General features: G+C 48.7%; 1 protein-coding gene across 3 annotated transcripts; it reads right to left on the bottom strand.

The window, feature by feature from the left end:
* Nucleotides 1-337: 337 nt before the first annotated feature.
* tnfaip8l3 (tumor necrosis factor, alpha-induced protein 8-like 3) lies at nt 338-13,377 on the bottom strand. Of its 3 annotated transcripts, none has more exons than XM_030130940.1 (3): nt 12,973-13,377; nt 1,031-1,600; nt 338-877 (listed from the first exon to the last, which is right to left on the bottom strand). In XM_030130940.1, the coding sequence occupies exons 1-2, from the start codon at nt 13,016-13,018 to the stop codon at nt 1,038-1,040; spliced, it is 609 nt and encodes a 202-aa protein (XP_029986800.1). In that variant the 5' UTR covers nt 13,019-13,377; the 3' UTR covers nt 338-877; nt 1,031-1,037. The 3 variants fall into 3 exon arrangements, with proteins under 3 accessions (XP_029986800.1, XP_029986801.1, XP_029986799.1); XM_030130941.1 differs by having other exon boundaries at nt 338-870; nt 1,032-1,600; nt 12,973-13,376; XM_030130939.1 differs by having other exon boundaries at nt 338-1,600; nt 12,973-13,356.
* Between the last annotated feature and the right edge of the window lie 1,939 nt (nt 13,378-15,316).

Genomic DNA, 15,316 nt, shown 5'->3' with positions numbered 1-15,316 from the left:
TTAGTCTGTCCATCTGACAGACACAGCCCTGGGGGGTCCTGTAGATCCACTTGAACCTGGTTTTTGTGTGGACAGTCCAGTTTGGACACATTTGTCCACAAAGCTTTCGTGAATTAGACCCACAGAGTAGACCTGGATCAGCTGAGGGGGGGTGGGGGGTGGGGGGTGGAAGAGGACAGACCAGGGGGTCCACTGGACAGACAGTTGTGGTCCACTAGTGTCCCTGTGAGACAGAGGGTGGATGCAGTGTCAGTGTGGACAGCAGCCTCTAGTGTCCATCTGCAGTGTTACACCTGAACAGACTCCAACACTGGAGCCAAACACTTACAATAGAAGAAAAACTGCAAAAAATAAGTTCACAAGAAATCTTTAATAACAGAAAACTGATGCACCGTTGAATAGAAGATGGACACAGTAAGGACCCAGGTCTGTAGTACGATTCCATACGGACGTGTACACACACAAACACACTGTCTACAGGACTGACCACATCCAAACACACTGACTGGTCTGTTGGTTTGTTTGTCTGTTTGTTTGTTTGTTTATCATTGGTACAGGACACATTTGCACAGAATGAGGAAGACATGAATGTACCAACATGTGAGACAGACTGAGCATGTGCAGCAGGAAAACTTGGAAACCAAATGTACAAAACAATTCTGTCACTGAAACACAGCAGCTGGATGGAGGAGGAGGAAATGGAGAAGGAGGAGGAGAAGGAGGAGGAGGAGGAGGAAGAGGAAGAAGAAATGGAGAAGGAGGAGGAGAAGGAGGAGGAGGAGAGCTGAAAGATGGGAAGGGGTGAAAAGGACAGGGAAGCAGCAGAAGGAGGAGCTGAAGGAGGAGCTGAAGGTGACATGGGTCAGGAGTGAAAGGTCAAAGGGTCAGGAGTTAAAGGTCAAAGGGTTAGGAGTGGAAGGTCAAAGGGTCAGCAGTGAAAAGTCAGTGGGTCAGGAGTGACAGGTCAAAGGGTCAGGAATGGAAGGTCAAAGGGTCAGCAGTGAAAGGTCAATGGGTCAGGAGTGAAAGGTCAAAGGTTAAAGTGTTCCTTCGTCCAACAGTTTGTTGATGCCGTTGCAGATCTTCCTCAGGGACGGTGCGTACTCCTCTGCCCCCCCGTACAGCTCCGACAGGAACTCCCCGTGGGCGAAGTGGTTGAAGACGTGGTCGATGCGTGCGTGGGAGCGGACGCTCAGGTGCTGCTCCACCAGCGTGTGCAGCAGGTCCCTGCACTCCAGCAGCAGCTGCGACAGAATGCCGCGGTCGAAGGTGAACTCCACCTCGTAGAAGGACACCGCCGTCATGGCCGCCTGGTTCAGCTTCTTCTTGAAGCGCTCCACTGTGTCCAGCTCCTCGGTGCTGAACTGGTGGTTGCGGTACAGGATGCCGATCTTCAAGGCGATCTTGATGACATCCTTGATGACCTTGTGCGCCTCCTTCTTGCTCTTGGTGAACTCACGGCTGGCCTTGTACAGCTCGTCCAGGATCTCACTGCTGGTGTCGTCCGTCAGCAGGTTGGCCACCGCCAGCGTTGCCATCTTACTCAGGATCTTCTTCTGGGCCTGAAGGGTCAAGGAGCGGGAGTTAAAGCTCTCATGTCCTGTGGAGACAGAAGACAGACAGACAGAAGACAGACAGACAGACAGACAGACAGAAGACAGACAGACAGACAGACAGACAGACAGACAAAAGTGATTCAGTCTGGTCTGATCACAGTGGAATAAACCAGGTAAAGAGGAAATCATCATCTGTAGTACCATAAACTCTGTAGTACCATGTCATCTGTAGTACAATAATCTCTGTAGTACCCTGTCATCTGTAGTACCATAACCTCTATAGTACCATAACCTCTGTAGTACCATGTCATCTGTAGTACCATAACCTCTGTAGTATCATGTCATCTGTAGTTCCATGTCATCTGTAGTACCATGTCATCTATAGTGCCTTAACTTCTGTAGTACCATGTCGTCTGTAGTAGCATAACCTCTGTAGTTCCATGTCATCTGTAGTACCATGTCATCTATAGTACCTTAACCTCTGTAGTACCATGTCGTCTGCAGTACAGTAACCTCTGTAGTACCCTAACCTCTGTAGTACCATGTCATCTGTAGTACCCTAATTTCTGTAGTACCATGTCATCTGTTGTGCCCTAACCTCTGTAGTACCATGTCATCTGTAGTACCATAACATCTGTAGTACCATGTCATATGTAGTACCATAACCTCTGTAGTACCATGTCATCTGCAGTACCCTAACCTCTGTAGTACCATGTCATCTGCTGTGGTTGGTCCAATCTAATTTCATCTAGTCCACCATCCACTCATCCAGTGCTTCATCCTGTCATATGTTGACATGAACATGATGCATTTGTTTTCCACCTGTCCACAGTGTACCCTAACCCCATCCACAGTGTACCCTAACCCCGTCCACAGTGTACCCTAACCCCATCCACAGTGTACCCTAACCCCATCCACAGTGTACCCTAACCCTGTCCACAGTGTACCCTAACCCTGTCCACAGTGTACCCTAACCCCGTCCACAGTGTACCCTAACCCCATCCACAGTGTACCCTAACCCTGTCCACAGTGTACCCTAACCCCATCCACAGTGTACCCTAACCCTGTCCACAGTGTACCCTAACCCAGACTTCCTCCTACACTCATCAGTAAACTGGTTCTACATTTGTGAATGTGTTCATATAAACTGTACTTGTTCATTCCAAAGTGGTGAATGTCGCCCTCTGCTGGGCACATTCATGAACACAGGGTTGGACAATGGAATGGTACAACTAAAGAACAAATCCCCTGCACTGGGACTGTAGGTTGGTTAGGTATAGGGTTAGAGTTAAACTGTAAACACACCAGTATAGGGTTAGGGTTAAACTGTAAACACACCAGTATAGGGTTAGGGTTAAACTGTAAACACACCAGTATAGGGTTAGGGTTAAACTGTGAACACACCAGTACTGGGGGTGGAGTCAGACTGTGGACAGTTCATCTGATGGAGTTGGTCAATGATGTGAGTATAGGAGCATCCACAGAGTTCATGTGTGACCCCAGTGTGACCCAAGTGTGACCCCAGTGTAAACCCAGTGACTCCAGTGTGACCCAGTGTGAACACAGTGTGACCCCAGTGTGACCCAAGTGTGACCCCAGTGTAAACCCAGTGACTCCAGTGTGACCCCAGTGTGACTCTAGTGACTCCAGTGTGACCCCAGTGTGATCCCAGTGTGACTCCGATGTGACCCCAGTGTGACTACAGTGTGATCCCAGTGTGAACGCAGTGTGACTCCAGTGTGACGCCAGTGTGACCCCAGTGTGACTCCAGTGTGACCCCAGTGTGACTCCAGTGTGACCCCAGTGTGACTCCAGTGCAAACGCAGTGTGAACCCAGTGTGACTCCAGTGTGACCCCAGTGTGAACCCAGTTGGAACCCAGTGTGACCCCAGTGTGACTCCAGTGCAAACCCAGTGTGACTCCAGTGTGACCCCAGTGTGACTACAGTGTAAATCCAGTGTGACTCCAGTGTAAACCCGTGTGACTCCAGTGTGACTCCAGTGTGACTCCAGGGTGACCCCAGTGTGACTCCAGTGTGACTCCAGTGTGACCCCAGTGGGAACCCAGTGTGACTCCAGTGTGACCCCAGTGCAAACCCAGTGTGACTCTAGTATGACTCCAGTGTGACCCCAGAGTGAATCCAGTGTGACCCCAGTGTAAACCCAGTGTGACTCCAGTGTGACCCCAGTGTGAACCTAGTGGGAACCCAGTGTGACTCCAGTGCAAACCCAGTGTGACTCCAGTGTGACTACAGTGTAAATCCAGTGTGACTCCAGTGTAAACCCGTGTGACTCCAGTGTGACTCCAGGGTGACCCCAGTGTGACTCCAGTGTGACTCCAGTGTGACCCCAGTGGGAACCCAGTGTGACTCCAGTGTGACCCCAGTGCAAACCCAGTGTGACTCTAGTATGTCTCCAGTGTGACCCCAGAGTGAATCCAGTGTGACCCCAGTGTAAACCCAGTGTGACTCCAGTGTGACCCCAGTGTGAACCTAGTGGGAACCCAGTGTGACTGCAGTGTAAACCCAGTGTGACTCCAGTGTGACCCCAGTGTGAACCCAGTGTAACTACAGTGTAAACCCGGTACAACTCCAGTGTAAACCCAGTGTGACTCCAGTGTGACCCCAGTGTGACTACAGTGTAAACCCAGTGTGACTCCAGCGTGACTCCAGTGTAAAACCAGTGTGACTCCAGTGTGACCCCAGTGTGACCCCAGTGTGACTCCAGTGTGACCCCAGTGTGACTCCAGTGCAAACGCAGCGTGAACCCTTTGTGACTCCAGTGTAAACCCAGTGTGACTCCAGTGTGACCCCAGTGTGACTCCAGTGCAAATGCAGTGTGAACCCAGTGTGACTCCAGTGTGAACCCAGTGGGAACCCAGTGTGACTCCTGTGTGACCCCAGTGTGACCCCAGTGTGACCCAAGTGTGACTCCAGTGCAAACCCAGTGTGACTCCAGTGTGACCCCAGTGTGACTACAGTGTAAACCCAGTGTGACTCCAGTGTGACTCCAGTGTGAACCCAGTGTGACTCCAGTGCAAACCCAGTGTGACTCCAGTGTGACTACAGTGTAAACCCAGTGTGACTCCTGTGTGACTCCAGTGTGACCCCAGTGTGAACCCAGTGGGAACCCAGTGTGACTCCAGTGTGTCCCCAGTGTGACTCCAGTGCAAACGCAGTGTGAACCCAGTGGGACTCCAGTGTAAAGCCAGTGTGACCCCAGTGGGAACCCAGTGTGACCCCAGTGTGACTCCAGTGTGATCCCAGTGTGAGCCCAGTGGGAACCCAGTGTGACTCCAGTGTGACCCCAGTGTGACTACAGTGTAAACCCAGTGTGACTCCAGTGTGACTCCAGTGTAAACCCAGTGTGACTCCAGTGTAACTCCAGTGTAAACCCAGTGTGACCCCAGTGTGAACCCAGTGTGACCCCAGTGTGACCCCAGTATGAACCCAGTGTGAACCCAGTGTGACTCCAGTGTGACCCCAGTGTGACCGCAGTGGGAACCCAGTGTGACCCCAGTGTGACTCCAGTGTGACCCCAGTGTGACCGCAGTGGGAACCCAGTGTGACCCCAGTGTGACTCCAGTGTGACCCCAGTGTGACCCCAGTGTGACCCCAATGGGAACCCAGTGTGACTCCAGTGTGACCCCAGTGTGACCCCAGTGGGAACCCAGTGTGACTCCAGTGTGACTCCAGTGTGACCCCAGTGTGACCCCAGCGTGAACCCAGTGGGAACCCAGTGGGAACCCAGTGTGACCCCAGTGGTACAACAAACCCCGCCCCTCGTACATATGGATCTAGCTGATGTCATCATACACATTTAACCCATTTTAAGTAAATGGAAAATTCATACAACATATGACCTTTGACCTACTTTTCTACAAATGTAACCACTGGTAATCTAGAAACCTATATCTATATATCTATATATTTAGAATCTATAGATTATATCTATAAAACCTATAAAATGCAATTAGGTCTGAATTCAACCAATAGTTTTACTGCTAAAGTGTAAACAAACAAACAAACAAACAAACAGACAAACAAACCAAAAACAACAGGCCTTGGCTCCCTTTCAGGGGGCGGAGTCACAAGAAGATGTCACGTCATTTAAAAGAGTGAAAGAATAATGGAAAGGAGGATGGAGGGATGGAGGAGGTGAAGGTGTGAAAGAACGAGTAAGACTGTGTGTGTGTGTGTGTGTGTGTGTGTGGTCTATCACCTGTCAAACATCCTTTACATCTCACATACACACAAGCACACACACACACACACACACACACCCATCACAATCCACAGTGTGTCCTTCAAACTATGGATCTGAAACTCCAGCAGCATCAGTGGAAGAAAAGAAAAAGGAAAGATGGAAAGAAGAAAGAAAAGAAGGAAGGAAGTGTTTTCAGCCCTGAGGAGCTTCTGTCACAGACCTCAGCCAAGTGTCAGCATGGTATCATTATCAAAGACACACACACACACACACACACACACACGCACGCACGCACACACACACACACACACACACACCATAGACCCAGACCGAATCCAGACCCAGACCCAGTCCAGACCCAGACCGTCAACCCAGACCCAGTCCAGATCCAGACCATAAACCCAGATCCAGTCCAGACCCAGACCATGAACCCAGACCCAGTCCAGACCCAGACCATAAACCCAGACCCAGTCCAGACCCAGACCATAAACCCAGACCCAGTCCAGACCCAGACCATGAACCCAGTCCATTTTCATGGTTTAAGTTCAGTCCAGTTTATATTCAACAGTTCAACCTACAGACTAGGACTGGGAACAGTCTGCATTACAGACAGAGAAATACATAGAAATAGATATAAATACATATAAATATCACTACAAATATTGAATATCATCATGTTTTGAATGAATGCTTTGTTTTGAACATGTTCATTTAGGTCATTCAATAAAACCATGTGTTCCAAATCAACAATATTTAGTAATGAACATAGACCTATCCATTTAAACCCATCTACAGTATCTACTGGGTCAGAGCATAGACCTATCCATTTAAACCCATCTACAGTATCTACTGGGTCAGAGCATAGACCTATCCATTTAAACCCATCTACAGTATCTACTGGGTCCGAACAGAAGTGGGTTTAGAACCTTTACTCATACTACAGTTCATTCACACAGATTTACTTTGGACAGATTTCACACACCACTGTCTAGAACTAGAACTCACAGAACAGGCAGAACCATGGATCTAAACCAGGTCCATGGATCTGAACCAGGTCCATGGATCCGAACCAGGTCCATGGAGACTTTCTAGGGTTAACCTTAGAAGTAGGTGGACCGATGGTATTAATAAACATCAGTTTGACAGACGTTTATTCGGACTTTATTGTTCGCATTTCTGATAATCGCAGACGTACAGCGACCTGTCAATCAACTGGGGTGGCACTGGCACCTGAGGAGGTGTCCAATCAGGTTCCAGAGGTGGACAGCACTAGTCAGCAAAATATTCCTGGGCATGACCCGCCTTACTCTGCCTCTGATTGGCTCATCAGTCTTCATGCCTAAAATTAACCAATTGAATCAGTAGGGATGTCCCCATCCCATCTATAGATCAGTATTGGCTGCTGATCTGGCATTTTTTAGAAGATTGGATCGGATTTAGTCACAAGATCGGGACAATCCAGGCCCGGTTGGGGGACAAAAGTCCTGCCCCCACAAATTAAAGTTTGTGGAGGTAATGAAAAGCTGCCCAACAGCAGGGGGACCAGAGGAACCAGTACAGAGTCTGGACGTTCCCAACAACAGGAGGACCAGAGGAACCAGTATAGAGTCTGGAACCAGTACAATAATAATAATAATAATAATAATAATAATAATAATAATAATAATTATGGATTAGATTTATATAGTGCTTTTCTATGAATGCATACTCAAAGTGTGTACAGAGGATCCATTATTCATTCTCTCTCACATTCTCCCTCTGGTGGTGGTAAACTACATCTGTATCCACAGCTGCCCTGGGGCAGACTGACAGAAGTGTGGCTGCCAATCTGCACCTACGGCCCCTCCAACCACCACCAAACATTCATACACCAGTGTGAGTAGCAGCACTGGAGGCCAGGAGGGTGAAGTGTCTTACCCAAGGACACAACAGCACATGGACAGAGTGGGATTTGAACTACCACCCCTTTGGTTATTGGATGGCCTGCTCTACCATCTGAGCCATGGCTGCCCCCCAAACCCCTAATGTACAGAGTCTGGACGTTCCCAGCAGCGGGAGGACCAGAGGAACCAGTACAGAGTCTGGAACCAGTACAGAGTCTGGACATTCCACTGTCACTCTGCACTTGGACTCATTATCAGGTCCGGTACTGATGAGCCCGTCTAGTTTTTTTAAACAGTGGGGCTTTTGTGGAATTATTTGACCCAACTCAACCCGCCCTGCAAATAAACTGACATTCTTTTGACCCAACCTGACTGGTGAGTAACCCGCATCACATCACTAACACAGGGAACCTAATACCCCCCCCCATTTAACACCTGGATGGACCTGTACATAGGGTTAGGGTTATGGTTAGGGTTAGGGTCACACTACAGCAGTGGAAAATAGAAGGGTCTATGACCCACAGTCTGAATTTGGAAAGTTCAAAAATGATCCTAAAGTTCTTCAGAGTCAGAGGTGTCCTAGTTGTTTTAGTTCAGGTTTCACATTCAGACCAACTGGGATCTACAGTCAAAGAATAGAAGAACCAGTAAATAATGACCCCACATTTAAATCCAAATGTCAGTCTTTACCTCCTCAAAGGTCAAAGGTCACCGTCAATACAAACCACTGTGGTTTAAAGAAGAGCTTTGGATCACTGAAACAAAGTATGTACAGACGGGTAACCGGACCCACCCCAAAACCTGACCCTACATAGGTACTGGGGACCAGCCAGCTGACACCCCCACCCCGCCCCCATCAGCTCAGGTCAAAGGTCAGTGCAGTGTGACTGTGGTTGGTCTAAGTGGACTGAGTCTGATCCGGTTCTGGACTGAGTCTGATCCTGTTCTGCACTGAGTCTGATCCGGTTCTGGTCTGAGTCTGATTCGGTTCTGGATTGAGTCTGGTCCGGTTCTGGACTGAGTCTGATCTGGTTCTGGACAGACTGATGAGTCTGACAGACTGAAGAGTAGAAGGAGTGGAAGTGAAACACAGCACAGACTAATGAGAGGAAATAACTGTGGTTCTCTCTCACACACACACACACACACACACACACACACACACACACACACTTGGTTAACTGCATTCCTTCTCTAAACTGACTCTAAACCTCAGTCTTACATCAGTTCCATTGAAGACCATCTGTAAAGGCATTAGTGTCTGTGTGTTGGACTAAATGTCCTCAGTCTCATACATATTTACCAGATGTCCCTCATGTCTTCACTGCTGTCTTCTGTGTCCCTTGTCCACTGTCCAACTACATTCACATAGACCTGTCTGTCCACTTCAGTTCAGTCCAGTTCTGGACTGTAAACTGGATAAACACAGGTTCTGTGGTGAAGGAGCTCCACTCAGTCCTGTCTGTACTCACAACAAACACAAGGATCTAGAACAGGCCTGTCCAACCCTGGTCCTCCAGAGCCACTGTCCCATATGTTTTAGAACAGGCCTGTCCAACCCTGGTCCTCCAGATCCACTGTCCCATATGTTTTAGAACAGGGCTGTCCAACCCTGGTCCTCCAGAGCCTAAATCCTGTATGTTTTAGATGGATCCCTCTTCCAACACACCTGATTCAAATGATCAGCCCATCTTCCAGCTCTGCAGAAGACTGAGGACCACCGTCAGGTGGACTGGACCAGGGAAACATCTGAAACATGCAGGATAGAGGCTCTGCAGGACCAGGGATGGACAGCCCTGATCTAGAACAAAAAGAACCATCTAGAAAAAAGGACCATCTAGAAAAAAAGGACCATCTAGAAAAAAAGAACCATCTAGAAGAAAAAGGCACTCATGGAAAAATCCTAAACCTACCCCCCCCCTCCTCCTCCCCCTTCCTCTTCCTCCTCTTTCCTCCTCCTCCTTCCTCCTCTTCCTCTTTCCTCCTCCTCCTCCTCCTTCCTCCTCCTCCTCCTTCCTCCTCCTCCTCTTTCCTCCTCCTCCTCCCCCTCCTCCTCCTCATCCTCCTTCCCTCCTACCATGTGTCTCAGACTTTCTTCTTCAGTGCTTCGTTGTTGTGTTGTTGTTGTTGTTGTTGTTGTGTCATCAAATACATGTCAATCACAAACACACATGGCAGAGCTAGGATTTGTCTTTTGCTGTGACTTTGGGGAAAAACTTTCTCCTGACTCGTCTTTTCCACTTCTGGTTTCACTCCTCTTTCCTTTTTTTCTCAGTTCATGTTACAGTTTTCCTGAAGGAGCTCCTGGCATTGAACCGACTCCATCTGTGCTCCAGATTAAAGGAGGAGAAAAAAGACTTAAGAGAGAACGAGTGGGAGGAGAGGACAAGTGAGAGGAGGGAAAGAGAGAGAGAGAGGAGAGGACGAGTGAGAGGAGGGAAAGAGAGAGAGAGAGGAGAGGATGAGTGAGAGGAGGGAAAGAGAGAGGAGGGAAAGAGAGGAGAGAAAAAGAGAGAGGAGGGAAAGAAAGAGGGGAGAGGAAAGAGAGAGGAGAGAAAGAGAGAGAGGCAAGGAAAGAGAGAGGACGAGTGAGAGGAGGGAAAGAGAGAGAGAGGAGAGAATGAGAGAGGAGAGGAAAGAGAGAGAGGAAAGGAAAGAGAGAGAGGATGAGTGAGAGGAGGGAAAGAGAGGAGAGGACAGAGAGAGACAGGAAAGAGAGAGGAGAGAAAGAGAGAGGAGAAAGAGAGAGAGGAGAGAGAGAGAGAGAGAGAGAGAGAGGAGAGAGAGAAAGAGAGAGAGGACAGGACTTGTGAGAGGAGGGAACAGGTTGTCTGGCTCCTCCCACCATCCAAAGACACGCTCTGATAGGTTCATGGTTAATCTGAATCACCCACAGGTGCGAATGTGACAGTGTTCGTTTGTCTCTACGTTCAGCCCTGAGATGACCTGGTCACATGTCAAGGGTTAGCCCCGCCCTCACCCAGAAGTATCTGGGATACGCTCCACCCCCATTACCCTAGTGAGAATAAAGTGGGTTCAAATAATGAATGAATAAAACCAAAGGACAGAGGACTGAGCTGGACCAAAGACCACCGGCCCTGAGGACAGAGGACTGAGCTGGACCAAAGACCACCGGCCCTGAGGACAGAGGACTGAGCTGGTCCTGGGACACTCACAACGTTTCCACATTCCGTTCACCCGCGCAATTTAATTCATTCTTTAATTTCCACGAGCTTCAGATGGACTCTGAATCACTGACATAAAATGATTGAGGTTTAAGTAAAAGCTGTCAGAGCCAAATGTGAGACACACGCCTAAAGAAATATGAGAAAAGAAGAAGAAACTGATGCAGGGTTAAAAGAAACTAAAGGACCACAATGGTCACAGAGGATCCAAACAAACCAAAGGAGTGAATATGACAGAATATTCACTGTTTAGTTGGTTCCATGATGTAACAGGAGTCGGTGGAACATCAGCTGTTTAGGTCGGGTTAACCTAATGCTAATGCTAACTGGTCAACAGTCATGTAGGAAAGAGAAAAAGGGAGCAGGACCATGGAGTTCCAGACCAGCTGTCCAGGACCAGCTGGTCCACACACTGGTCCAGGACCAGTTGGTCCAGACCCTGGTCCAGAAGTCTGAACCTTTCACACATGTGTATTTCCCTTTGACCTACCCTAATACTGTCTGTTCATTTAAAGGGCATTAAAATATAAGTAGAGTATCAGTATTTTTATCAGTAATCTGCGGTTGAATTAAATTCAGTCATTTGAGTAAATGTGCGTGACTTTAGGTTGAACCTGGACTATATCTGTAAAACAATAGAAATGAAACAGAACCATCCATCACACTAAAAGTTACATGTGATTGAGTTTAAGGAATAAGAAGTTGAAAATACATGTTCTACCATTTTTATGAAGGACACGTTAAGAACACATTTTAAGGACAGGTTACAGAAGGTGGTAGGTGTCAGTATCAGAGCCAACATCCATAAAACAGATGTTTGGACTGTCTTGTCCATCCTGACGGTGGTTTGTGTCTCTGTGGTTCATGTGCTCCATCAGATTTAAGAGTTCTGACAAATGTCAGGAATAGAATCAAACCTCAGGAATAGAATCAAACCTCTGACAGTGGAACACAAGATGACAGTCAGAACCCTGAACCCTCAGTGGTGTCAGTGGGTGTGGGTATGGGGTTAGGGTTGGGGTATCAGTGGATGTGGGTATGGGGTTAGAGTTGGGGTGTCAGTGGGTGTGGGTATGGGGTTACGGTTGGGGTGTCAGTGGATGTAGGTATGGGGTTAGGGTTGGGGTGTCAGTGGATGTGGGTATGAGGTTAGAGTTGGGGTGTCAGTGGGTATGGGGTTAGGGTTGGGGTGTCAGCGGGTGTGGGTATGGGGTTAGGGTGTCAGTGGATGTGGGTATGGGGTTAGGGTGTCAGGGGGTGTGGGTATGGGGTTAGGGTTGGGGTGTCAGTGGGTGTGGGTGTGGGGTTATGGTTGGGGTGTCAGTGGGTGTGGGTATGGGGTTAGGGTTGGGGTGTCAGTGGATGTAGGTATGGGGTTAGGGTTTGGGTGTCAGTGGATGTGGGTATGAGGTTAGAGTTGGGGTGTCAGTGGGTATGGGGTTAGGGTTGGGGTGTCACCGGGTGTGGGTATGGGGTTAGGGTGTCAGTGGATGTGGGTATGGGGTTAGGGTGTCAGTGGATGTGGGTATGGGGTTAGGGTGTCAGGGGGTGTGGGTATGGGTATGGGGTTAGGGTTGGGGTGTCAGTGGGTGTGGGTATGGGGTTAGGGTTGGGGTGTCAACGGGTGTGGGTATGGGGTTAGGGTTGGGGTGTCAGTGGATGTAGGTATGGGGTTAGGGTTTGGGTGTCAGTGGATGTGGGTATGGGGTTAGGGTTGGGGTGTCAGCGGGTGTGGGTATGGGGTTAGGATGTCAGTGGATGTGGGTATGGGGTTAGGGTGTCAGTGGATGTGGGTATGGGGTTAGGGTGTCAGGGGGTGTGGGTATGGGGTTAGGGTTGGGGTGTCAGTGGGTGTGGGGTTAGGGTTGGGGTGTCAGTGGGTGTGGGGTTAGGGTTGGGGTGTCAGTGGGTGTGGGTATGGGGTTAGGGTTGGGGTGTCAGTGGGTGTGGGTATGGGGTTAGGGTTGGGGTGTCAGTGGGTGTGGGTATGGGGTTAGGGTTGGGGTGTCAGTGGGTGTGGGGTTAGGGTTGGGGTGTCAGTGGGTGTGGGTATGGGGTTAGGGTTGGGTGTCAGTGGGTGTGGGTATGGGGTTAGGGTTGGGGTGTCAGTGGGTGTGGGTATGGGGTTCAGAGTGGGTCTTACCTGGGGACAGGTCTCCGTCACTCTGCTCTCCTGAGTCTGAATCCATGTTCCCCTGAAGGACAGACCGACGCTGGACCAGGTCCAAACCTCCTCCTTCCTCTGAGGAGTTTTTCAATCCAAGAAAAAGCAGAAAACAAACCCTTTCTTCTCCTTTTCCTCCTCAGTTAAACTTGTCTTTTCTGCCTGAAGCCGTGCAGCTGTGACAGGAATTCTACTGATCTGCTGAGCTGTCCTCACTCCTCCTCTTCACTCCTCCTCTTCCTTCTTTTTCTCCTCCCTCTTCTCTTGACTCAGTTTCCTCCTTTCTCTCTCCTCTACTTTCCCTTCCCTCGCTCATTCTCGGACCGCCTCCCTTGTCTCTACTACTCGGCTCCTCCTCCTCCTCCTCTTCTCATTCGTTGCTGTCACACTCACCCTCTTCATGTTCTCTCCACTTAAACTCTTTCTTTACTTCTTTCTGTATGCTGGAAGTGCACCGTCTCTCTCCCTCTCTCTCTCTATCTCTCTCCTCTCTCTCCCCCCCCCTCCCTTTCTTTCTCTCTCTCCCTCCTCTCTCTCTCTCCCCCCCTTTCTCCCTCTCTCTCTCTCCTCTCCCTCTCTCCCCTCTCTCTCTCTCCCTCTCTCTCCTCTCTCTCTCTCCCTGTCTCTCTCCTCTCCCTCTCTCCCCTCTCTCTCTCTCCCTCTCTCTCCTCTCCTCCCTCCCTCTCTCTCTCTCTCTCTCTCTCTCCCTCTCTCTCTCCGCTCTCTCTCTTTCTTATCCCTTACTCTCCTGGTCTTAAACTTGAATCACTGCTCATATATAACAGTGTATTAGTGTGGATCCTTTATGCTAACACTGACTGGCTGGTGGTCTGTTGTGTGCTGGGGCAGGTTCAGGTCCAGATGGGTCCACATGGGGGCTGATGGGTCCACATGGGGGCTGATGGGGACAGGGTGGTGTCGGTCAGGGATCCGCAGAACTGTGTCCCAGGTGTGGAGTCGACTGTGGCTCAGCGTGAACCTCGGGTACCAGGTGGCGTTAGCGTAGCGCTGTCCTCCCCCAGGCTATAACAGAGTGGACCTCCTGCATGTGTGTGTTGGGTTCAACACATGGAAGCGCCCTCATCATCAAGCCACCACCATCATCATCATCACCATCATCAATGACGTGAAATCATTATTAGTGGGACACTGAATATCCAAAGTCTTCTACAACATGGACTCTGTTTGGGCCTGGTTAGGGTAAGAGCAGATACAACTGTGAACAGACATTCATTCATTCATTCATCCATCCATCTATGGAACTGCTTTATACTCCAGAGGGTCACAGGGGCAGAGCTTATCCCACCTACCTTTGAGTGAAGGTGGGGTTCACCCTGGATGAGTCTCCAGTTCATCACAGGGCGACAAATAGAGATAAACCTATACCCGTTAACCTATACCTGTTAACCTATACCCGTTAACCTACACCCGTTAACCTATACCCGTTAACCTATACCCGTTAACCTATACCTGTTAACCTATACCCGTTAACCTACACCCGTTAACCTATACCCGTTAACCTATACCCGTTAACCTATACCTGCTTAACCTATACCTGTTAGCCTACACCCGTTAACATATACCCGTTAAGCTATACCCACTAAGCTATACCCTTTAACCTATAGCCGTTAACCTATACCTGTTAACATATACCCATTAACCTATACCTGTTAACCTATACCCGTTAACCTATACCCGTTAACTTATACCCATTAACCTATACCTGTTAGCCTATACCTGTTAACCTCTACCTGTTAACCTATACCCGTTAACCTATACCCATTAACCTATACCTGTTAGCCTATACCTGTTAACCTATACCTGTTAACCCATACCTGTTAACCCATATCCGTTAACCTATACCTGTTAACCCATACCTGTTAACCTATACCCCTTAACCTATACCTGTTAACCCATACCTGTTAACCTATACCCATTAACCTATACCTGTTAACCTATACCCATTAACCTATACCTGTTAACCTATACCCGTTAACCTATACCCATTAACCCATATCCATTAACCTATACCTGTTAACTTACGAATACCTGTTAACCTATACCCGTTAATCTGTACCCGTTAACCTATACCTGTTAATTTACGTATACCTGTTAACCTATACCCGTTAATCTATACCCATTAACCTATACCTATTAACCTACGTATACCTGTTAACCTATACCTGTTAACCTATCTATACCCGTTAACCTATACCTGTTAACCCATACCTGTTAACCTATACCTGTTAACCTATACCTGTTAACCCATACCCGTAAACTTATACCCATTAACCTATACCCGTTAAGTTATACCTGTTAACCT

Source organism: Sphaeramia orbicularis, chromosome 3 (genome assembly GCF_902148855.1).
Source record: "Sphaeramia orbicularis chromosome 3, fSphaOr1.1, whole genome shotgun sequence".
NCBI lineage: Eukaryota > Metazoa > Chordata > Actinopteri > Kurtiformes > Apogonidae > Sphaeramia > Sphaeramia orbicularis.
Note: the sequence above shows the minus strand (reverse complement) of the source record. Positions and strands in the feature narration are given on the sequence as shown.

Bases quoted from the DNA above. Each gene is read 5' to 3' on its own strand.
- tnfaip8l3 (XM_030130940.1), bottom strand. From the start codon at position 13,018: ATGGATTCAGACTCAGGAGAGCAGAGTGACGGAGACCTGTCCCCAG. The intron at 1,601-12,972 runs GTAAGACCCACT...CTGTCTCCACAG, and splicing joins TGACGGAGACCTGTCCCCAG to GACATGAGAGCTTTAACTCC.